The sequence below is a fragment of the Citrus clementina genome, unplaced genomic scaffold (assembly GCF_000493195.1).
Source record: "Citrus clementina cultivar Clemenules unplaced genomic scaffold, Citrus_clementina_v1.0 scaffold_8, whole genome shotgun sequence".
Lineage (NCBI taxonomy): Eukaryota > Viridiplantae > Streptophyta > Magnoliopsida > Sapindales > Rutaceae > Citrus > Citrus x clementina.
In genome coordinates, this window is record NW_006262022.1 from 7,607,852 (window position 1) to 7,625,966 (window position 18,115).

Consider the following 18,115-nt stretch of genomic DNA (forward strand, 5'->3'; position numbering starts at 1 on the left):
TGAAACCTTTATTTGCCTTAAATAATTTATTTTGTTTCCTCTGCTTACAACGTTATGGGCAAGCAAGTACATTAGTTTAAGGATTAATGGAGCGCTCTGTTGATGATTGGGTTTGAGCTGGTTTCTATTGGGTGAAATGAAAAGGTTCTGGTCTAACTTTTTACCATGGCAGGGTGTTTGCACTTTTATCTTTTTGCTAGCTTACTCATTGCAAATCTGAATTAACAAGTTTAGGCTTCTTGTCTCATCTCGAGTGGTTTTTGAGACTTGAAACCTTTATTTATCTAAAAAGATTTCATTCTTTTATCTTTCTGCTCGCCTATTTATGGCAAAGTTGAATTAGCAATTTAGGCTTCTTATCTTACCTTGAGCAGGTTTTAAGACTTAAACCTTTACTTGCCTATAAAGATTTTGTGCTTCTATTTTTTTGCTCACCTATTTATGGCTAAGCTGAATTAACAAATGCTTATTGTCTCACTTTGAGCATGTTTCAGGATTTGAAACCTTAACTTGCTTATAAAGATTTTGTGCTTTTATCTTTTTGTTTGCCTTCTTATGGACAAGCTGAATTAGCAAGTTTAGACTTTTTGTCTCACCTTTGGTAGGTTTTGAGACTTAAACCTTTACTTACCTTGAACAATTCATTTTGTTTCTTTTACTCACCACACCATGAGCAAGCAAGTACGATCAGTTTAAGGTTTGATAGAGCATTCCACTGATGATTGGATCTCAACTGGTTTCCATTGCGTGAAATGAAAACATTTTGGTTTGAACAATCTGTCGTGGTATGGTGTTGGTCTCGTGGGGTTATTTCTACTCGTCGCTATTCAGTCATAACTCTTGGCGAGCACGTTCCCCTCTGAGCTCTCTTCTCATCTTCTCATCTCTTCTAGCTACTCGCCTCTGACTTTAACTGTTTTATCTACTCCAATCTATCAATCTATCTTTACTTATTTATAGATTGCTAAATAAAAGTTGATTGCTTTGCTTATTTTTACTCCTTCTCAATCCTCTCAAAGCTTTTGGATGATTGAAAACATTAGACTACAAGACAATTCTATGATACGTTTTTACAAAATCTCTAAGAGTTTCCTCCTCGCCTCGCTTAACACTCATAAATTCTCTTGTGTCGTCTTTTGGAGGCTTGAGCCCTTAAACTATTTAGTAAAATCCCTATATAACTTATCACGGGTTCTGATACTTCCTGGAAATAGTTTTCTATAGCCTTTTAATGTCAAAGGCAATGCTCTACACCTCTGCAATGATGTTAAGCCTTGCACTCGTGTCATCTCATTAAACTACTCTATGTGCATCATTTGGGAAGCGAAAGTCTTTTGGAATTATAGTGTTCATGATTTTAGTTGAAAGTGGGGACTTTCATCTATCATTATTCTCCAACTCTGAGTTCTTCCTCGACCTTGCATCTCCTCAATGATTTGTGCTACTCTCTACACCTCAATCCCAAGTTTGCTTGAGTGACCTAGATTTTACATTGCTATCTACTTGCTTTTAAGCTCTATATTTAACAAACAATGTCTCAGCTCTCTTTGTTTAATATTTTCCACTTTTCACGTCTCTGTTCCAATGTTCAAGTTATTTTGAATGGGATCATCCATCCTTGATGATATTAGTACAACATTTCCTAGTTTTTTCGATGCCTATCTCTTGTGGTTTGACTCAGACATGTCCACATTCCTAGTAGAGGTCTTTTCCTTAGGCCTTCTCTGCCCTTCCTTTATTTCTTGCAATAACATTGCTAGACTATCCATCTACTTTTGCAACTGATCTATTCTTTCATTTATTGCCTTGTCTCTAGCTTCATGGGCGATTTCCCCTCAAGGTCAGTCACTGATATTTATCCTTAATTCATTCCTTTTTCGCTCACTTTTTCCTCTTGATCACATATAGGTGTTACTGCTCCAGTGGAATGGCTTCTTGTATTGTCCTTATAGACAATGCCAAAATGTTAACGCCGACACCTCGGTGTGTGGGATACTAACTCCAAAATTTAAATTTACTTGTGTGGAAAGATGATTTCTTGCCTTAATTTAGCAGACTGAGCAAAAGTTGGTGACTAGGAATCCAAGCCTGGTGAGTGCTTGTAATCACAAAAATAGTCAAAGGCGCTGGAAGTCTTTTCAGTGTTAGCCTTCCGACACTCAAGTCAGTATCACAAATTTTTGTAGAAAGAATAGGGTATGTGATTTTTGTGTAAAAAATAAACCAAAAATGAAAAAAAAAGAAGAAGAAACTCTCCTTTTAAATAAGAAAAGATAATGATAAGGAGGGACAAAGATGAAAAATAAAGAGGATAAAAAGGATAAAGAAGAAATCTTTAGATTTCGTGAGATTAGATAGGGTTTTGGGGTATTCAATCCCATAATCTTTTCAGAGTTTTATAGGAGCTTAGATCCCCTATCCCTTGGACCTTGGCGTAGTGGGTTTTAGGGATATAGTTCAATCTCCCTCTTCTCCTTGAATTATGGCTTTGTGAGTTTATGGATAGGGTTTAATCCTTGAATGGTTTTGACTGAGTCTAACATTAGCTTAATCATCTCCTCGCCTAAATCATGCTCGCTTGCTTTTCTTTGACTGTGTTAAAAGGCGAGGCGAGCATAATAAGATTTTCAGTAAAACCTTATTACGGTTGCCTCATTTTATCATCTGATAAGGAGGCGGCCATAATGAGGCCTTGAGTGGAGCCTAATTATAGTCACCCTATTTTACCAACCGAACAGGTAGACTCATATTTGATTCGTTGTATTGACAACAAATTAAAAGAGATAAAAGTATTGTTATTAAGGTAAATTCAACATCAAATCATGTATACAAAAATGATATAAGTTAACACGGATTGCATCAATCAATCACTATATGTACTTCATCTGACCAATCTTTGTAATCTAGTCAGTGGCGCTAGTGTCATCGAGCCGAGGTTAGACATTTCCAGATTTTCCAAATCATGTTTCCTAGGGTCTACAGTCTGCTAGTTAGATCCATGAATACTTTTTCGCTGCATGGTATTGTGAGACCACCCATAGGATGATCAAACCCGAACTCCTCTTCTGCCTGACTCAGCAAATTCTGAAAGGATGGGTGCTTCAGGTATGAAACAGGAACCACAAATCTGCTCTTTTCAATCTCTCCGACATAGACAGCTAAGTGTCCTTTTGGCACAGTTGAGGCCTCTGAAACCATAAGAGCACGCCTTAGAGCCTGCTTGGCGTTAACAATCCTGAGGAAGCGGATAGCCATGGCTAAGAATTGTGAAGTACTTTGCAAGTTTTACGTAAAATTTTGAAAATGGAAAAGAAACTGAGGAAAGCAGATGAAACTTTGCTATGGATGGCTATCCTTAGACCCGATATATATAGAACTAAACTTCTCTGGCCAGTGATATGAGATATGTTTGAATGGTGTAAAGACAACGAAAATGGGGCCGATTTAAGGACATATGCAACAAAGAATCACATGGTTCTGCCTCCCAACTAATGATAAGGTTTCGGCAAGACTTGTACTGAGAAATAATTGATTGCAACTCATTGTGGCCTACCATTCAAGGGAAAAAAACAGATTTTGCATTATTAGATACAGATAATTGTTAATGGCCTGTCGGTCGTGAAATAAGACCAAATTGACCATTTTGATGAAACTCTATATGTAACAAGAGAATAAATAAACAATATTATTGCTAAAATTTTCGCACAAAACCATATGCTGTTGCGAACCAATTTTGTTTCACTGAGCTGCTAGAAAAGTCGTCAGCTCATCTGACGGTGTTTCTTCAATCTGGACCAGCGTTTGAAAGATTGACAGGTTGAATGGAAGCTTCAAGCAACCTAACATGTGATATTCTTTTTTTATCAGAATCACACAGATTAGAAAATAAAAATAAATTATTTCAACTTCAATGTCTTCGTTGGTAGAAAATATATGGGTAATCACACTGCTTAACTACTCAAAGAGTAGATAATCTAATCTAACAATGAGAACTATCATATATGTATTAAGTCGTATGGCTCTATCTACATAATCATTTCACATAACTGTCTCTGTATGGTTCAATATCCATTAACACATCTTTCAGCCAGTTGAGCTTCAATTAGTGGCTGGTTTTGGGCAGAAAATATGGTCAGTCCGAACTCTATAAATTTTCAAAGTATTTGAAAAAATCAATACTTTTTTCCTTCCCTACCACAAGCTTTAATGTCAGAATTATATATCTTAACTGAGGTTCTGGTACATATTTTTGCAAGCAAGTAAATCTATATTTTCAACTTATGAGCACAAATGCTAAGGATGTTCCATTCAGTGTAGTGATTCCCTTCAGTCTGTTAAAATGAAGACAAAGGCATGATTCATTGTGTTATCTCCACTAGGCGTATGATAAATTTCTTTTTACTTCAGTAGAAAAACTTTCTATTTTGTGCTTCACTGGTGCCACCTGTTCAATGCACGTGAAGCATGGTACTGCTTACCGGCGTTACAGCTGAACCTTCTTTAAACCTGCAAAATGCTGTGGCCATGATACTACTAGTTCAACGAAATAACTCTATCTTTGCAGTGTCCAATTCTAGATCATGTTTTACTCTTTTCAGTTTCCCTGTATGAAAATATTACAGATTTAGGAAACTGATCATAGTCACTTGGTCTTGCTGATTGTTCGATTAAACTCAAGTATTCAGTGCCCATATTTTTAGTTATTATCAGGTAGTGAAGGATGGATAAGCTCTGGACGCATGAAAAAGAGAGAATGATCAGTGATCAATTAGCCGATGGACAACGATGAATGGGATGCCCATCATTCACTGATGCTGTACTACTAAATTTTTGAGAATATGATATAAATTGAGACAGAATCCATCTTCCAAATTATAACGTTAATTTCATTTCCTCTTCTCAAGGAAGAAAAAGTATAATAAAATTTTGTACAAGATATTAAGATTTTTCTAATCTACAAAATAGTGCCCACTGAATACTGTTAATGTCCTCTCTCATTGCTCATTTAATCGAGAAATGAGATCAATGAAGATGTCTTCTCTGCAAGGAATTGTGAGACCACCCATTGGATGATGAAATCCAAATTCTTCTTCAGCTTGACTCAACAAGTCTTGGAATGGAGACTGGTTCAAATATGATACTGGAATCATGAATCTTTTCATCTCATTTTCCCCCACATAAACTGCAAGGTAGCCTTTGGGAACTTCTGTTGCTGTCATAGCTGATTGGCTAGCCTTAAATGAAGACAGTCGAAGAATTTTCTTAGCTTGAACAATACCAGGCAAACGGAAACCCATGTTGATTTGATAAAACGAGAAAAAAAAATGGATTTAAGAACTTGAAAAATGAAAGGGATTTTAGTGCTTGAGATTTTTAAGTAGAGACTTGGATGCTTGTGAGTTGTGAACCCAATTACACGTTTATATAGATGAAGGGATCTGCAGGAAGTCTTCTGATATGTGGTTTGAGAGTGAAGAGGCGGTTTGGATGCGGAGACATTAGCTCATGAGTCATGAGGGATCACATGGTTTTGTCTTTCAACTCATAATAAAATTTTCATGGAAAATTTATCAAATTGCAGACATAATACCCTTCCTCCTATGGGACAATATGAGCTACAAAGGGACCACATCCAAATCATAAAGAATTGTGGATGTTGACATCTTATCTTCTTAGCTTCACAATAGCTAATTGCTAGATTAAGACATTATTGAGAAATTTGAAGTTCAGCTGAAACATGTCATAGTCTATGATACTACAATGAAATAACTTGCTAGACAAGCCATCGTGAAGTTCAGCTGAAGCATGCCCTACTTTGTAGGTTTCAGTCACCATCCACCTCGTTAAACAGCATGCCACTACTGCTGTTGGAAAATTTTTAAAATAAATGTGTCTTATGGTAAAGACATGTCCTATTAATTGTACCTTATAGAAAAGGTATCTTTCACTAAAAACATGTCTAATTAAATGATGTCTTGTTGTAAGGACATATCCATTTAATTGTGTCTTGTAGAAAAAGGTATCTTTTTATTAAATGATATAACTTTTCATGGCAACATTTCACTTAGAGATGCATCATTTCATGGTGACATTTCATTTGAAATGGTGATGGTTCAATTTGGACCATTGATTAAAATCAAATCTAGATCCAATGGCCATGAATGAAGGGGTATCATGAAAGATGACAACCCAAATGAGGGGGCACAAGTATATCTATAAATAGGGGTTATGTTTAAGTCATTTAGACATAAAATGAATGATCCTACACCACTCTTTTCTTAGCATTCCTTTTTAGTACGAATTTCAACACAAAACACCCATTTCTTTTGTGCGTTCACATTCTGCAAGAACAATAGATTGTTTCTTGGCAGGCTTGCAACATTCAAGAGTATTCTGATTTGCTTTCGTCGATGCACAACGCAAGCAAGCAAACAAGTGCTTCATTATATCTTGGAGGCGTATTTGCTTAACCCATGTGCATCACTCAATTGGTGGGGGCAAATAACGTCTTAAGGAAAGCGACATTTGTAACGTGCCTTGAAGCACACAAAATTTCTGCAGTTTACTTATTACTATTATTTTTCTTCCTACATATAGAGTTAGTTGTAAACACATTACTTTACGTAATAAAGTTCCACCATTATTGTTGTATTTCTCTACATTTGTCATTCCCCACAATTTTACCACCAACAACTGCATTGAGTGTTATTGCAGCAGCATCTAGTTTGAGTGGTGAACAACCATTTTTGGAGGACCCATGATCTGGAACAAGCAGAATATTCCAAATTTATACGGGGTTAAATGATCGTCACGTATCAAATGTTGCCCAAATAGACCTGGTACGTGCCTAGTACATCGACTAATGAATTATCTTGTTTTCTTGTCTTCCTCTAGAATTCACAATGGATTTATTGATAATATGGCATTGTGTATGAAATTATCATGTCCTTTCCTTTGTCAATGAACAAAGTACCGATGAACCAATTCAATTTGACGATATTTAAAAGAAAATCTCTAGGAAAATCGACAGTTCAAACAAATCAGACCCCATGAAATCCAGTGATTTCAACAAATAAGTTGAAGGTGTTAATACAAAGCAACTCTATATATGCAGCTAAGATATTTGTTAGAAATATATCTCCTGCCTTCTCTATATGCTGCAACTTGTAAGACAGGCCCACGAAGCATGTCCTACAGAGATTTTTATAATCTTCAACGGCCTCAGTGCTGTGGAAAATGGACCCTATATCGGATTGTTAATTTATCTGGATAATACTAACAAGATTAATAACTAGAGTTACTCCTCAAGCAGCATCAGGTCAGTAAACTTGTATTTTTGAATCGTATACACTTGATGTCAGGATGAGATTTTCCTTAATTTGGTTGAATATCAATAACAAATTATATGTTGTTTTCATTATCACAGTAATATTATTAGGAAGAGTGAACTAATTAATGATGGCTAAAGTGGACTAGTGGAGGAAATAATCATTAAATTGACATTTTATTAAAATGATAAATATATAAAATCGAATTTCATATCATGTATACGTAAATGAAGCGAAGTTTACATGGATTGCGGCAAACAATCTCAATGTATCCTTTTATATTCCAAATTGGTATTGAGTCAATGTTGTAAAAGAGTTAGTCTCATCAAGGTTGGCATTTCCAGATCTTCCAAATCATGTTTCCTGAGGTCTACAAGCTGCTAATGAGATCCATGAACACTTCCTCGCTGCATGGGATCGTGAGACCACCCATAGGATGATCAAACCCGAACTCTTCTTCAGTCTGACTCAGCAAATTCTGAAATGAAGGATGCTTCAAGTAGGAGATTGGAAGCACAAATCTTTTCTTTGTGGTTTCTCCAACATAAACAACAAAGTGACCTTTGGGCACAATTGTCGCTTGAGAGCACTTTTCTGTGTTCTTATTACTAACAATTTTAAGCAAGCGGAAACCCATGACTTAAGTCTTTCGAATTATTTGGTGAAAAGATATTGATATATGAAACTTGAGAAAGCAAAATTTGACAATTGATGGCTAACCTCTAAGCCATTATATATAGAGAGCAGAGCTTTTCTGGCTAATAAGCTGAATTGGTGTGTGGAAAATACAGAACTACATATGGGGTCTGATTAAGGAAGAGCCACATGGTTCTGCTTCCCAACTAATTATAAGGTTTCAGCAGGCTTTTGTATTGTGATCTCACCCACTGAAACTCATTCTGGCCTACCATGAAAAGAAATAACAATGGCTAGTTGATAAATAATATCATTGTATCATCAGTTGCCAATTTCGACAGATACCAAACAGACCATGTGGATGAAATGTTAACTGGTAGAGATGCACATAAGATCCAATTGCTAATTAATTTTTCAGTAAACCGTAGGCTGTGTCTTAAGGTGCTACCAAGCATGGCAAAAGTCAAATTAATATCAGCTCCTATGACAATGTTTGCTCAACCCGAGCCTAATTTGAAGATAGCATTCAATATTTTTCTTCAATACTGTTATATATACTCAAAAATACAATTAAAAATCTTCATTTCATTGTCCAATGTCAGTATTTTAAATAGACCGTATTTGTATAATCACACAACACAACCAATTCAAAGGTAAGGAATTTCAAGACTAAACGTGAGACTATATCATAAATGTATCCGCGTTTTGAAAACCTGCATAACTGCGTTTGACTCCTACCATTTTGAGATCAAGCAAAGAATTCTTTGATAATCTCAATGCCTCCATATAAACTAAAGTAGGAATCTCTTGGTACCTAAGTCAACTTTCAAATAGTTCATGTAGTTGAGTCAGCATTAAGCTAATCTAAACTTTAATCTGCAAGTTTCTACTCCTTTCGCTAATCAAGTCAAACTACTTAAATTATACAAAACGTTCGAGGAATAAATTATAACTTTTTTCCTTCTGCAAAACAAGTTCTAATGTGACGCCCTTTATTTGCTTTCCTCTTTTACCCTTATTAACTATTTGCTTACCTCTTTTACACCTTATTAGCTTTAATTAAAAAAGAAATTTTCTTAAAACTCAAGTTTTTTTACTTTCTATTTTTTTAAAGTATTTATTAATTAGTAAAAGTATTTAAGAGGAAGCCATCTTTTTAAGAGGAAGCCGTCTTTTATTTTCTACACTATTATAATCCCTAGAAAAGAAAAAGAAAGAAACATAAGTCTCTGAAGAAGGAAAGAAAGTTTTATAACTTCTTTACTTGGTGTTTGTCTTAAGGTATTAAGTATTTTTTTGACTTATTTGATTTATTTTTATTAATTGTTTGCCTTTAATTACTCGTAGTATGAATTGGGTAATATATGTGTGTTTGTAATGTTGTGATGATATGAACAGTCTATATTCTTTGCTTCAAATCGTTTTCTTTATTTAGAATCATGTGAATACGTTTACATATCATGAAACTAGACATCCTAAGCTTTCCATTGATAAGTTTTGTGTAAATCTTCTGAGTATGCAAATTGTTATGATTTTTCCAAGTTGGGTTACTGGTGCTGGAAAATTCCTATTTTCAGCAGCAGTTCTCATTTTTGGAAATTTTTCCTTAAGGTTACACATCTTTAAAAATTATGGAGATTTTTGTATCAATAGATCTATGTCTGATATGGTTTCAGATTTAATTTCGTAATTTTAATCATTATGGTTAAATTATTAAAAATCATAACATGCGGCTGCTGCAGATCTGTAAACTGTTTTCCAGAATTGCAGAAGCTGAAACATTTAACAATTTGGGCTAATTTATGAAAATTAGATGCCACGTTAGGATTTTATAATAAAATTTCAATCTTTCCTCTGTCTTTAAAAACTCGAATCGTGATTCTTGGGAGTGTAAAATACAAGATATGAATTTTTAAATTTATGTCTTCAAATCTGGAATTTTCTGGACATGTTAGATGTTCTCGGAAACCAAATGAATTTAAAATTGTTTCAGGCGTCCAAAAATTATGAATTTTAATTATATGCTTTCTAAATGTGTCTACTGTAATTAGAAAAAACAAACTGATTATTTCGAGTGCTAGAGAATATTTTATGAATTTCTTAAGTGGCAAAAATCTGTTTTGGTCAATGCTGGACAATTTTGTTACTTTGGTGAAAGGCCAATATTCTAACTTGATTTTCACTTGTGCTTATTTTTGTGAAATTTTGTATTGCTAAGCTTGTTCACGGTACCTCTGTAAATTTTTATGATTTTCCGACATGTGTATAGGTTCTTAAAAATTAGCATGCGCAGGATACTCATGTTTATGTCCAGAATATGTATAAGTATTGAGCTAGTATAAGTGCTTGTGATTTAAGGATGATTGGGATTATGTTTAAGGTTAGAGATAATATTGATAAGGATATTTTTATAATGATTATAGGACGTGGGTGAGCAGGTTGGGTTGTTCTTGAGGTATTGAGTTTATTGTTGTGAATCGAGGTAAGTAGATTCATGCATAATGTGTTTTATAATAAATGCAATTTATGTTATAAGAATAATGTTTAAGTGAAAATTTTTACAAAACTAATTTCTAAAATATCTAAATAATTTTGTAAAATAAAAACACTTTTAAATGTAATATCAATAGCTTGTCTACTTATACCAAGATTACACTTTTAAATGTAATATCAATTTACGTTTAAAAGTGTTTTTATTTTAAAAAATTCATTTAAATATTTTAGAGATCAGTTTTGTAAAAAATTCCTTTTAAACATAATTTTTATATCATAAATTGTATTTATTATAAAACACATCATGCATGAATCTACTTACCTCGATTCGCACCAATCAACTCAATACCTCAAGAGCAAACCAACGAGCTCACCCATGTCCTATAATCATCATAAAAATATCCTTATCAATATTATCTCTAACCTTAAACATAATTCCAATCATCCTTAAATCATCGGCACTTATACCAACGTAATACTTATACATATTCTAGACTTAAACGTGAGTATCCTGCACATGCTGATTTTTTATAACCTATACACATGTTGGAAGACCATGAAAATTTACAAAGTTACTTTGATCATGCATAGCATTGCTTACAAAATTTCATAAAAATAAGCATAAGTGAAAATCAAGTCAGAATATTGACCTTTCACCAAAATAACAAAACTGTCCAGCATTGACCAAAACAGACCTTTACCACTTAGGAAATTCATAAAATATTATCTAGTTCTCGAAATAATCCACTTCTTTTTTCTAATTATAGAAGACAAATTCAGAAAGCATAAATTACAATTTATAATTTTTGGACCCCTGAAACTATTTTAAAAGTATTTTATTTCCGAGAACACCTAACCTGTCCGAAAAATTCCAGATTTGAAGACAGAAATTCAAAAATTCACATCTTTTAGTTTACATGCCCAAAAATCGATTTTAGCTTTTTAAAGACAGAGGAAAGATTGGAATTTCATTATAAAATACTAACTTGGCATGTAATTTATAAATTAGCCCAAACTGTTACATGTTTCAACTTCTGCAATTCTGGAAAACAGTTTCCAAATCTGCAGCAGCCGCATGTTATGATTTTTAATAATTTACCCATAATGAATAAAATTACGAAATTAAATATGAAATCATATGAGACTTAGATCTGTTGATAAAAAAATTGCCATAATTTTTAAATACGTGTAACCTTACGGAAACGTTTCTAAAACTGAGAACTGCTGTTAAAAATCGGAATTTTCCAGCACTAGTAACCCAACTTCGAAAAATCATAACACTTTGCATACTCAGAGGATTTTCAACACAAAAGCTATCAATGGAAAGCTTAGGATGTCTAGTATCATGATTTGTAAACATATTCATGTGATTCTAATAAAGAAACAATTTGAAGTGTTGATGCTGAAATCTGCTCGCCTTTTAGCCGACCAGATTCTTTCACCAACGCTTGTGTTATCTACTGTTATTCGTTCGCTAAGATTGGAATCGCCCTCCTTTCTCTAAATAAGCCTGCGCTCACAAAAAACGGATCAGAGACGCCGGTGGTTTTGCCAGCGTAAACCCTCCGATGCCTAAGTTAGCTCAAGGTGTTTACGGGAAAACAAATCAATTTGGGTTCAAGAAGTTTATCTGAAATTTGTAAGAAAATGATCTGGATGCAATTTGGCAGCGTTTTCCCTCTCTCCGTTTTTTTTTGTCTTTCTCTCCGTCGAGTTCCTTTTCTTTTATAGCCGCTGTCCCCACGTTTCCGTTTGCCCTTCCTCCCACCTTTTTCGGGTAATGGCAGCCCTCATGGGACTCTAACCGTTGCATCGTGGCAAACGTGGGAACTTACGTGTCCTTCAACGGTTTTGGGAAAAGCGTAACGGCCGCGATTCTGTGCTCTGGAAAAAGCGTAACGGCCGCGATTCTGTGCTCTGGGAAAAGCGTAACGGCCGTGGTTCTGTGGGATCGTGTTCCCGCTTTCCTGGGGATGAGTATCGGCTCGGCGTACACTTCTGGTCGGTATGTTTCCCTGGTTGCATCCATCTCTGCTCGGTTAATGTTTACCCCCGTGTTCTGCTCGTACCACAGTAGCATGGCTGACCTGGTGCCTTTGTGTACTCAACACCAGTCCCCCAGTTTCTGGTCTGGCGAGTAAAATGAGTTAAGAGCAGAAACTGATGGTTGAATCTCACCAGCCCGGGGAGCTTATCTTCTGGGGAGACTCCGACCTGAGCATGGGCCTAAGTGAACATGTCCATTGTATATCTGGGCTTATATCTAACCTGGCCTCTTGTAACGGTTGGTGACGTGGCATCTCCAGACTCTTCGTATTTGAAATTTGAAACGACGGGCTATCCGTCCTCGATATATGGGGAGTGAGCTGGCATATCCCATCACTTAAATACTTCCATTTTCCCCCTTTTCGTTTCAAATCCCTAGACTGGAGTCATCATCATCTTGTTATTCGTTTCTCCGCCGTTAAACAAATTTTCTCTGAACTTTGCTCACTACTTCCAGCGTCCAAAGTATCCGTTTGCTAGGTGTTTTCTTTGTCGCGGCAGCGCTATCGGTGTCAGTCTATTCCAGGTATAGCCTTTAACCCTTTCTTTGGCTGTTGTTGTTTGGGTCCTGTGTTACCCCTTTTTGTACCTGTGTACTTGGGTTTGTATTGGTTTTTCTTTGAAGTTCCGACATGTCAAACCGGAAAAGAAAATTAATTGTTGATGAGGGTGATGAAGAGTCAGGGGATTCAGGCCTCAACGTGCCAATACCCACCGATTTTTTAGGTCCCTCCAGTAGTGTAGGTCCTTCCCATGGGAGGGATACCCTTGAGTATCCACACCCCTTAGTTGTCTCTCCCTCCTCCGAAATAGAGCTTGTAGGTAATAGAGGTGGACCTGCATCGGGTTCTGGTGAGAACCATAGCTATGGTGAGGTTGGGGTCCCTGAAGGAGCTGATGATGGTGAGGAGAGCAGTTCCGAACCGAGCATGCCCCCTCAGAGAAGGCACCTTGGTCATAGGGTAGAGGCGGACTCTTACCCTATTGACTTCACAGCTTGTGCCACCACCCAAACCGATTTGTTCAAGCTGAGGAATCTTTACAACATTCCTCCAGAGGTTCTCCTGGTAGTTCCAGGAAAAGGTGACGTTCCCAGTCGGCCTCCGCGGGGGTATGTGACGATGCACCTGGAGAGCTTCAAATTAGGAGCTCGGCTGCCCCTTCAACGTTATTTTGCTAAGATATTGGGTGGTATGCACCTGGCCCCAGGTCAGCTACATCCCAATGGATGGAGGGTTCTCTCGGCAATGTTTGTGTTGTGGGAGAGGTGCGGGTCGGAGGAGCCTTCCCTTGTTGAAGTGAAACATCTGTATCAGCTGCGGAGCAGCCCACGGGAGGCGGGCTGGTACTACTTCATGTCCAGTTCTGCGAAGAGGAAGCCAATCACCGGTTTCCCCTCCTCGTGCAAAAATTGGAAGAACAAATTCTTCTTTGCTGGGGGGAATTGGTGTCCAGCAGCTCACTCGCTGGGTGGTGATATTTACCTTCCAACGAACTTTGTCACCCCAGGTCGTTCATTATTTTTTGCCTATACTCCTTCTCGACTTGTCACTTATTGGGTTCTTTAACCTCTTTTGTTATTTCAAAGTCGTGGGGTTTGATCAGGGGGCTTGAAGATCGACCTTTGCTTCAGGTGGAAACTGCTCTGTTGAACGCGTCTACCTGCCAAGACCTCCTGTCTCCAACAAACCTGGTCGGCTCGGGCTTAGTAGATATTGCTGCTGGAATGGATAACAAGATCCTCAGCGCGATGAGCAGGAAGCGTGGTCGAGCTTCAGGCAGCTCCAACAACCCACCTCCTCCTCCGAAGAAAACCAGCGTAGGCCCATCCAAGGCTCCTGTTCCTGCTCTGCCCCCTCCCCCGCCCCGTAAGAGTGGTGGGGAGAGAACTTCTGACAAGAGTCCCGAGGTCAGCCTCCAGTCTAGGGACCGATCTTCCCCTCTGCCATCTCGGGAACAAGGGGACTACCTGAGCTTGTATCAGAAGGATTACAAAAGATCGGTGGGGCCCAAGATGGTGAAGGACATTGAGAGTATGGACCTCTCAGAGTTGGCTGCTTCTGTTCAGAGAGTATCCTTCAGGCTGGCCACCATGGTTTCGTGTTACAAGGCCGGGGCCGCGCGCCATGAGAGGAAGCTTCAAGCTGACAATCAGGAGCTGAAGAAGAAAGCTGACTCTGCTGATCGTTCCAAGGAGAAGCTGGCCGAACTGAACCAGCAAATGTCGGAGCTGGCGGAGAAGGTTGCAGTTGCTGAGTCCACCTCCTCCAAACTTGAGGACGAGTTAGGCGGCCTAAAATCTGACCTTCAAGTTGCTCAAAGTGAAAGGGATACTTTGAGGACCGCCCTTGAGGGAGAGATCAAATCCCTGAGTGACCAGCTGGCTGAAGAGAAAGGCAAATCCGCTGATGTGGATGATCGGTTGGATGCTGAGTACAACTCTGGGGTTGCTTTCAGCTATAAGTGTATCATGTCTGTACTCAAGGAAGAATACCCCGAGCTCGACATGAGCAAGCTGGAATCTGGGGTGGAGAGGTATATGGCTGGGGCCAGCCAGGGAGATAAGGAGCAGGGTGAGCAGGATCAGGTGAAGGCTCCTTTGGATAGGGCGCAGGAGGAGGAAATTGGGGGACGTGCTTTCGAAGTAGGTCAAGGATCCGTGCCTGCACCTCCCGGTAATGCTGATCCCCCACCTCCTGAGACTGCTGACCCTTTACCTCCCGAGGTCGCTGATTTTTCAGCTGCTGGAGCCGCTGACTCTCATAATCTTTAGGCCCCTTTTTTTTTTGTATGAACTCTTGAGTTGTATTCGTTTGATAAAGAATTGAACATTTATGAGATTTCCAGATACTTTCTATTGGATCTCTTGTCTGGTGTTTACTTGCATTTAGCAAAATTTTTCGAAAAATTAGCTGCTGGTCTTTCGTTGACCGAGCAGAAGCAGACACTCATTTGCCTTAATAAAATTTACGAAAAATTAGCTGCTGGTCCTTTGTTGACCGAGCATAAGCAGGCACTTATTTGCCTTAATAAAATTTACGAAAAATTAGCTGCTGGTCCTTTGTTGACCGAGCAGAAGCAGGCACTTTGTTGCCTTCGTAGAATTTTCGTAGCTTTAGCTGCTGGTCTTTTGTTGACCGAGCAGAAACAGGCATTTTCTTGCCTTAGCGAAACTTTCGAGAATTTAGCTGCTGGTCTTCGTTGACCGAGCAGAAGCAGGCATTTTGTTGCCTTAGTAACATCTTCATAAATTTAGCTGCTGGTCCTCGTTGATCGAGCAGAAGCAGGCACTTACTTGCCTTAGTGACACTTTCGAGAAATTAGCTGCTGGTCTTCGTTGACCGAGCAGAAGCGGGCATTTTGTTGCCTTAGTAACATCTTCATAAATTTAGCTGCTGGTCCTCGTTGACCGAGCAGAAGCAGGCACTTACTTGCCTTAGTGACACTTTCGAGAAATTAGCTGCTGGTCTTCGTTGACCGAGCAGAAGCAGGCATTTTGTTGCCTTAGTAACATCTTCATAAATTTAGCTGCTGGTCCTCGTAGACCGAGCAGAAGCAGGCACTTTGTTGCCTTAGTAATATTTTTACTGGTCTTGCTACCAGGGGACTTCATGCTGAATTCATCTTTATTGAAATTTGAATGCCTTACAAAAAACATAGAACATATGCATATACAACAGGCTATCATGCATTTAACAGAAATAACTTGTCAGAACGAGAATTCAGTAGAGCATTTTGCTTACTGGAAATATTTCTTCAAGTGCTCGGCGTTCCACGACCTTTTCACGTCTCGCCCATCCTGGTATGCTAACTTATAAGCTCCTGGTCCAGTGGCGCGTATCACCCTGTACGGGCCTTCCCACTTCGGGCCAAGGGCGCCGTGGTTAGGTTCCCTGGTGTTTTGGTTCACCTTCTTAAGTACCCAATCTCCTGCTAATCAATAACTTCCTCCAGCTTCTCAACAGGTTCCTGGCGACCGTTTTTTGACTCCCCCCGATTATCTAGAGAGGTGACCTGCAACGTTTCCTTGGCCACTGTAGCATAGCAGTTTCTGGCCATCCTCTGGTCGCCCTTTACTACACCCACAACTCCATTTACTCTGTACTTCAGTGCTAGATAATGCGTGGACATTACACATTGTCTTATCCTCATGAACGGTCTCCCCAATATCATCTGGTAAGGGCTTCTTTCCTCTACCACGACGAAGTCCAGCATCATCGTTCGTTCAAACGGCTTTGTCCCCACAGTAATCGGGAGTTCAATGATCCCCAAGGGAGTTAACCGTCCCCCTCCAAATCCTTTCAAGGAAGTATTTGTCCGCTCCAGCTTCAAATCTGAAATCTCCATATCATCTAGGACCGACTTAAACAGGATGTCTACTGAGCTGCCCGTGTCTACCAGTATTCGCTGCAATTCTGTACCGGCCACATTTGCCTTAATCACCAAGGCATCCTCATGAGGATACAAAATACCCTCTTCGTCATCTTCCGTCCACATAATAGGAACTTGCCGCACTTTTGCTCTTTTGGCTGCCGGTAAATTCAGAAGCACCTCTTTGCCAGCCATGGCGTATCTCCCATAGTTCTTCCGTGCTCTGTTTGAATCCCCGGCCAATGTTGGCCCTCCTGCTATCACACGGATGGTCGGCTGTTCTCGTTCTAGACTCCTCTCAACTCCTTCATCCCGTATGTACTCTGACTCAATGACAGGGGACACTCCGTCTACATACTCATCCAAGTATCGGTTCCTTACTAAATCTTCCACCTGAATCTTCAGGTCCCGACATTGGCTGATTGTGTGACCGTGAGTGTCGTGGAATTTGCAGAATCTGTTCTTATCCCGTCGATGAGCCGGTTTTTTTATTGGGGCTGGAGGGTATAGCAGGCCTCTTCCCTCGATCCTCTCATATAGTTCCTCCATGGAGATCTTTAATGGAGTGTATTGTCTATAGGCCGAGCTCTGATCTATTAGCTGAACTGATCGGCTATCATGAATGTCACCTCGGGCTGTCCCAGTTGTTAATTGATCTAGTCGACTAGCCCTGGAATCGGTTGCATGTAATGTTCTGGGAGTGTTGTGATAGGGGTGGGCAGCCATCTGCCGGAATTCTTGCTGCCGCTCTGGGATTGGGGGGCGTGGAGGTTGAGCCCGGCTGTGTTGGAACTGTTGTGCTCTCGGAGTTATGGGGTAAGGTCGGGACCGAGCTGATGTTCCGCCCATCCCTGAAGATTCTCCAGTTCGCTTTCCCAACCCGCTCCCTTTCGGGGCTCTCCGCTCCTTCCGCCTCAGCTCTTCTAGCTGTTCACTTTTTAGTCTTGCTGATTTCTCCTCTTCAATTTCAATATCTCGTCTCGCCTGCTCATACCCTGCTGAATAATTCTGCACCAGGGGGCTTCTCAGGTTATACCATAGCCGGCCTATCCTCACACCCTCCTTTAAACCCCTCAACGCCTGCGGGTGATTGAAAGCTCCCAAATCAAGTACGGCTCGGTGGTATCGCTTTACAAAATCCCGTAGGGACTCGTGCTCCTCCTGTTTCATCCCCATCAGTTCCATCATGTCGTCCTCTGGGGCTACTGCCCCTCGGAACTGCTCGGCCAACTCCTGACACA

At 39.2% G+C, this 18,115-nt stretch overlaps 4 protein-coding genes across 4 annotated transcripts; 1 reads left to right on the plus strand and 3 right to left on the minus strand.

The window, feature by feature from the left end:
- Nucleotides 1-2,917: 2,917 nt before the first annotated feature.
- On the minus strand, nucleotides 2,918-3,306 carry LOC18034313 (auxin-responsive protein SAUR21). Its single transcript, XM_006423488.2, has one exon. It carries the CDS (start codon nucleotides 3,253-3,255, stop codon nucleotides 2,977-2,979), a length of 279 nt encoding a protein of 92 aa, XP_006423551.1. The 5' UTR covers nucleotides 3,256-3,306; the 3' UTR covers nucleotides 2,918-2,976.
- Nucleotides 3,307-4,970: 1,664 nt separating this feature from the next.
- On the minus strand, nucleotides 4,971-5,332 carry LOC18034800 (auxin-induced protein 15A). Its single transcript, XM_006423489.2, has one exon. The coding sequence runs from the start codon at nucleotides 5,295-5,297 to the stop codon at nucleotides 4,995-4,997; it is 303 nt and encodes a 100-aa protein (XP_006423552.1). The 5' UTR covers nucleotides 5,298-5,332; the 3' UTR covers nucleotides 4,971-4,994.
- Nucleotides 5,333-7,698: 2,366 nt separating this feature from the next.
- Nucleotides 7,699-7,965, minus strand: LOC18034820 (auxin-induced protein 15A). Its single transcript, XM_006423490.1, has one exon. It carries the CDS (start codon nucleotides 7,963-7,965, stop codon nucleotides 7,699-7,701), a length of 267 nt encoding a protein of 88 aa, XP_006423553.1.
- A 5,170-nt stretch (nucleotides 7,966-13,135) lies between these two features.
- On the plus strand, nucleotides 13,136-15,276 carry LOC112096310. The gene is made up of 2 exons (XM_024179735.1): nucleotides 13,136-13,950; nucleotides 14,109-15,276. Exons 1-2 carry the CDS (start codon nucleotides 13,136-13,138, stop codon nucleotides 15,274-15,276), a joined length of 1,983 nt encoding a protein of 660 aa, XP_024035503.1.
- Nucleotides 15,277-18,115: the final 2,839 nt, after the last annotated feature.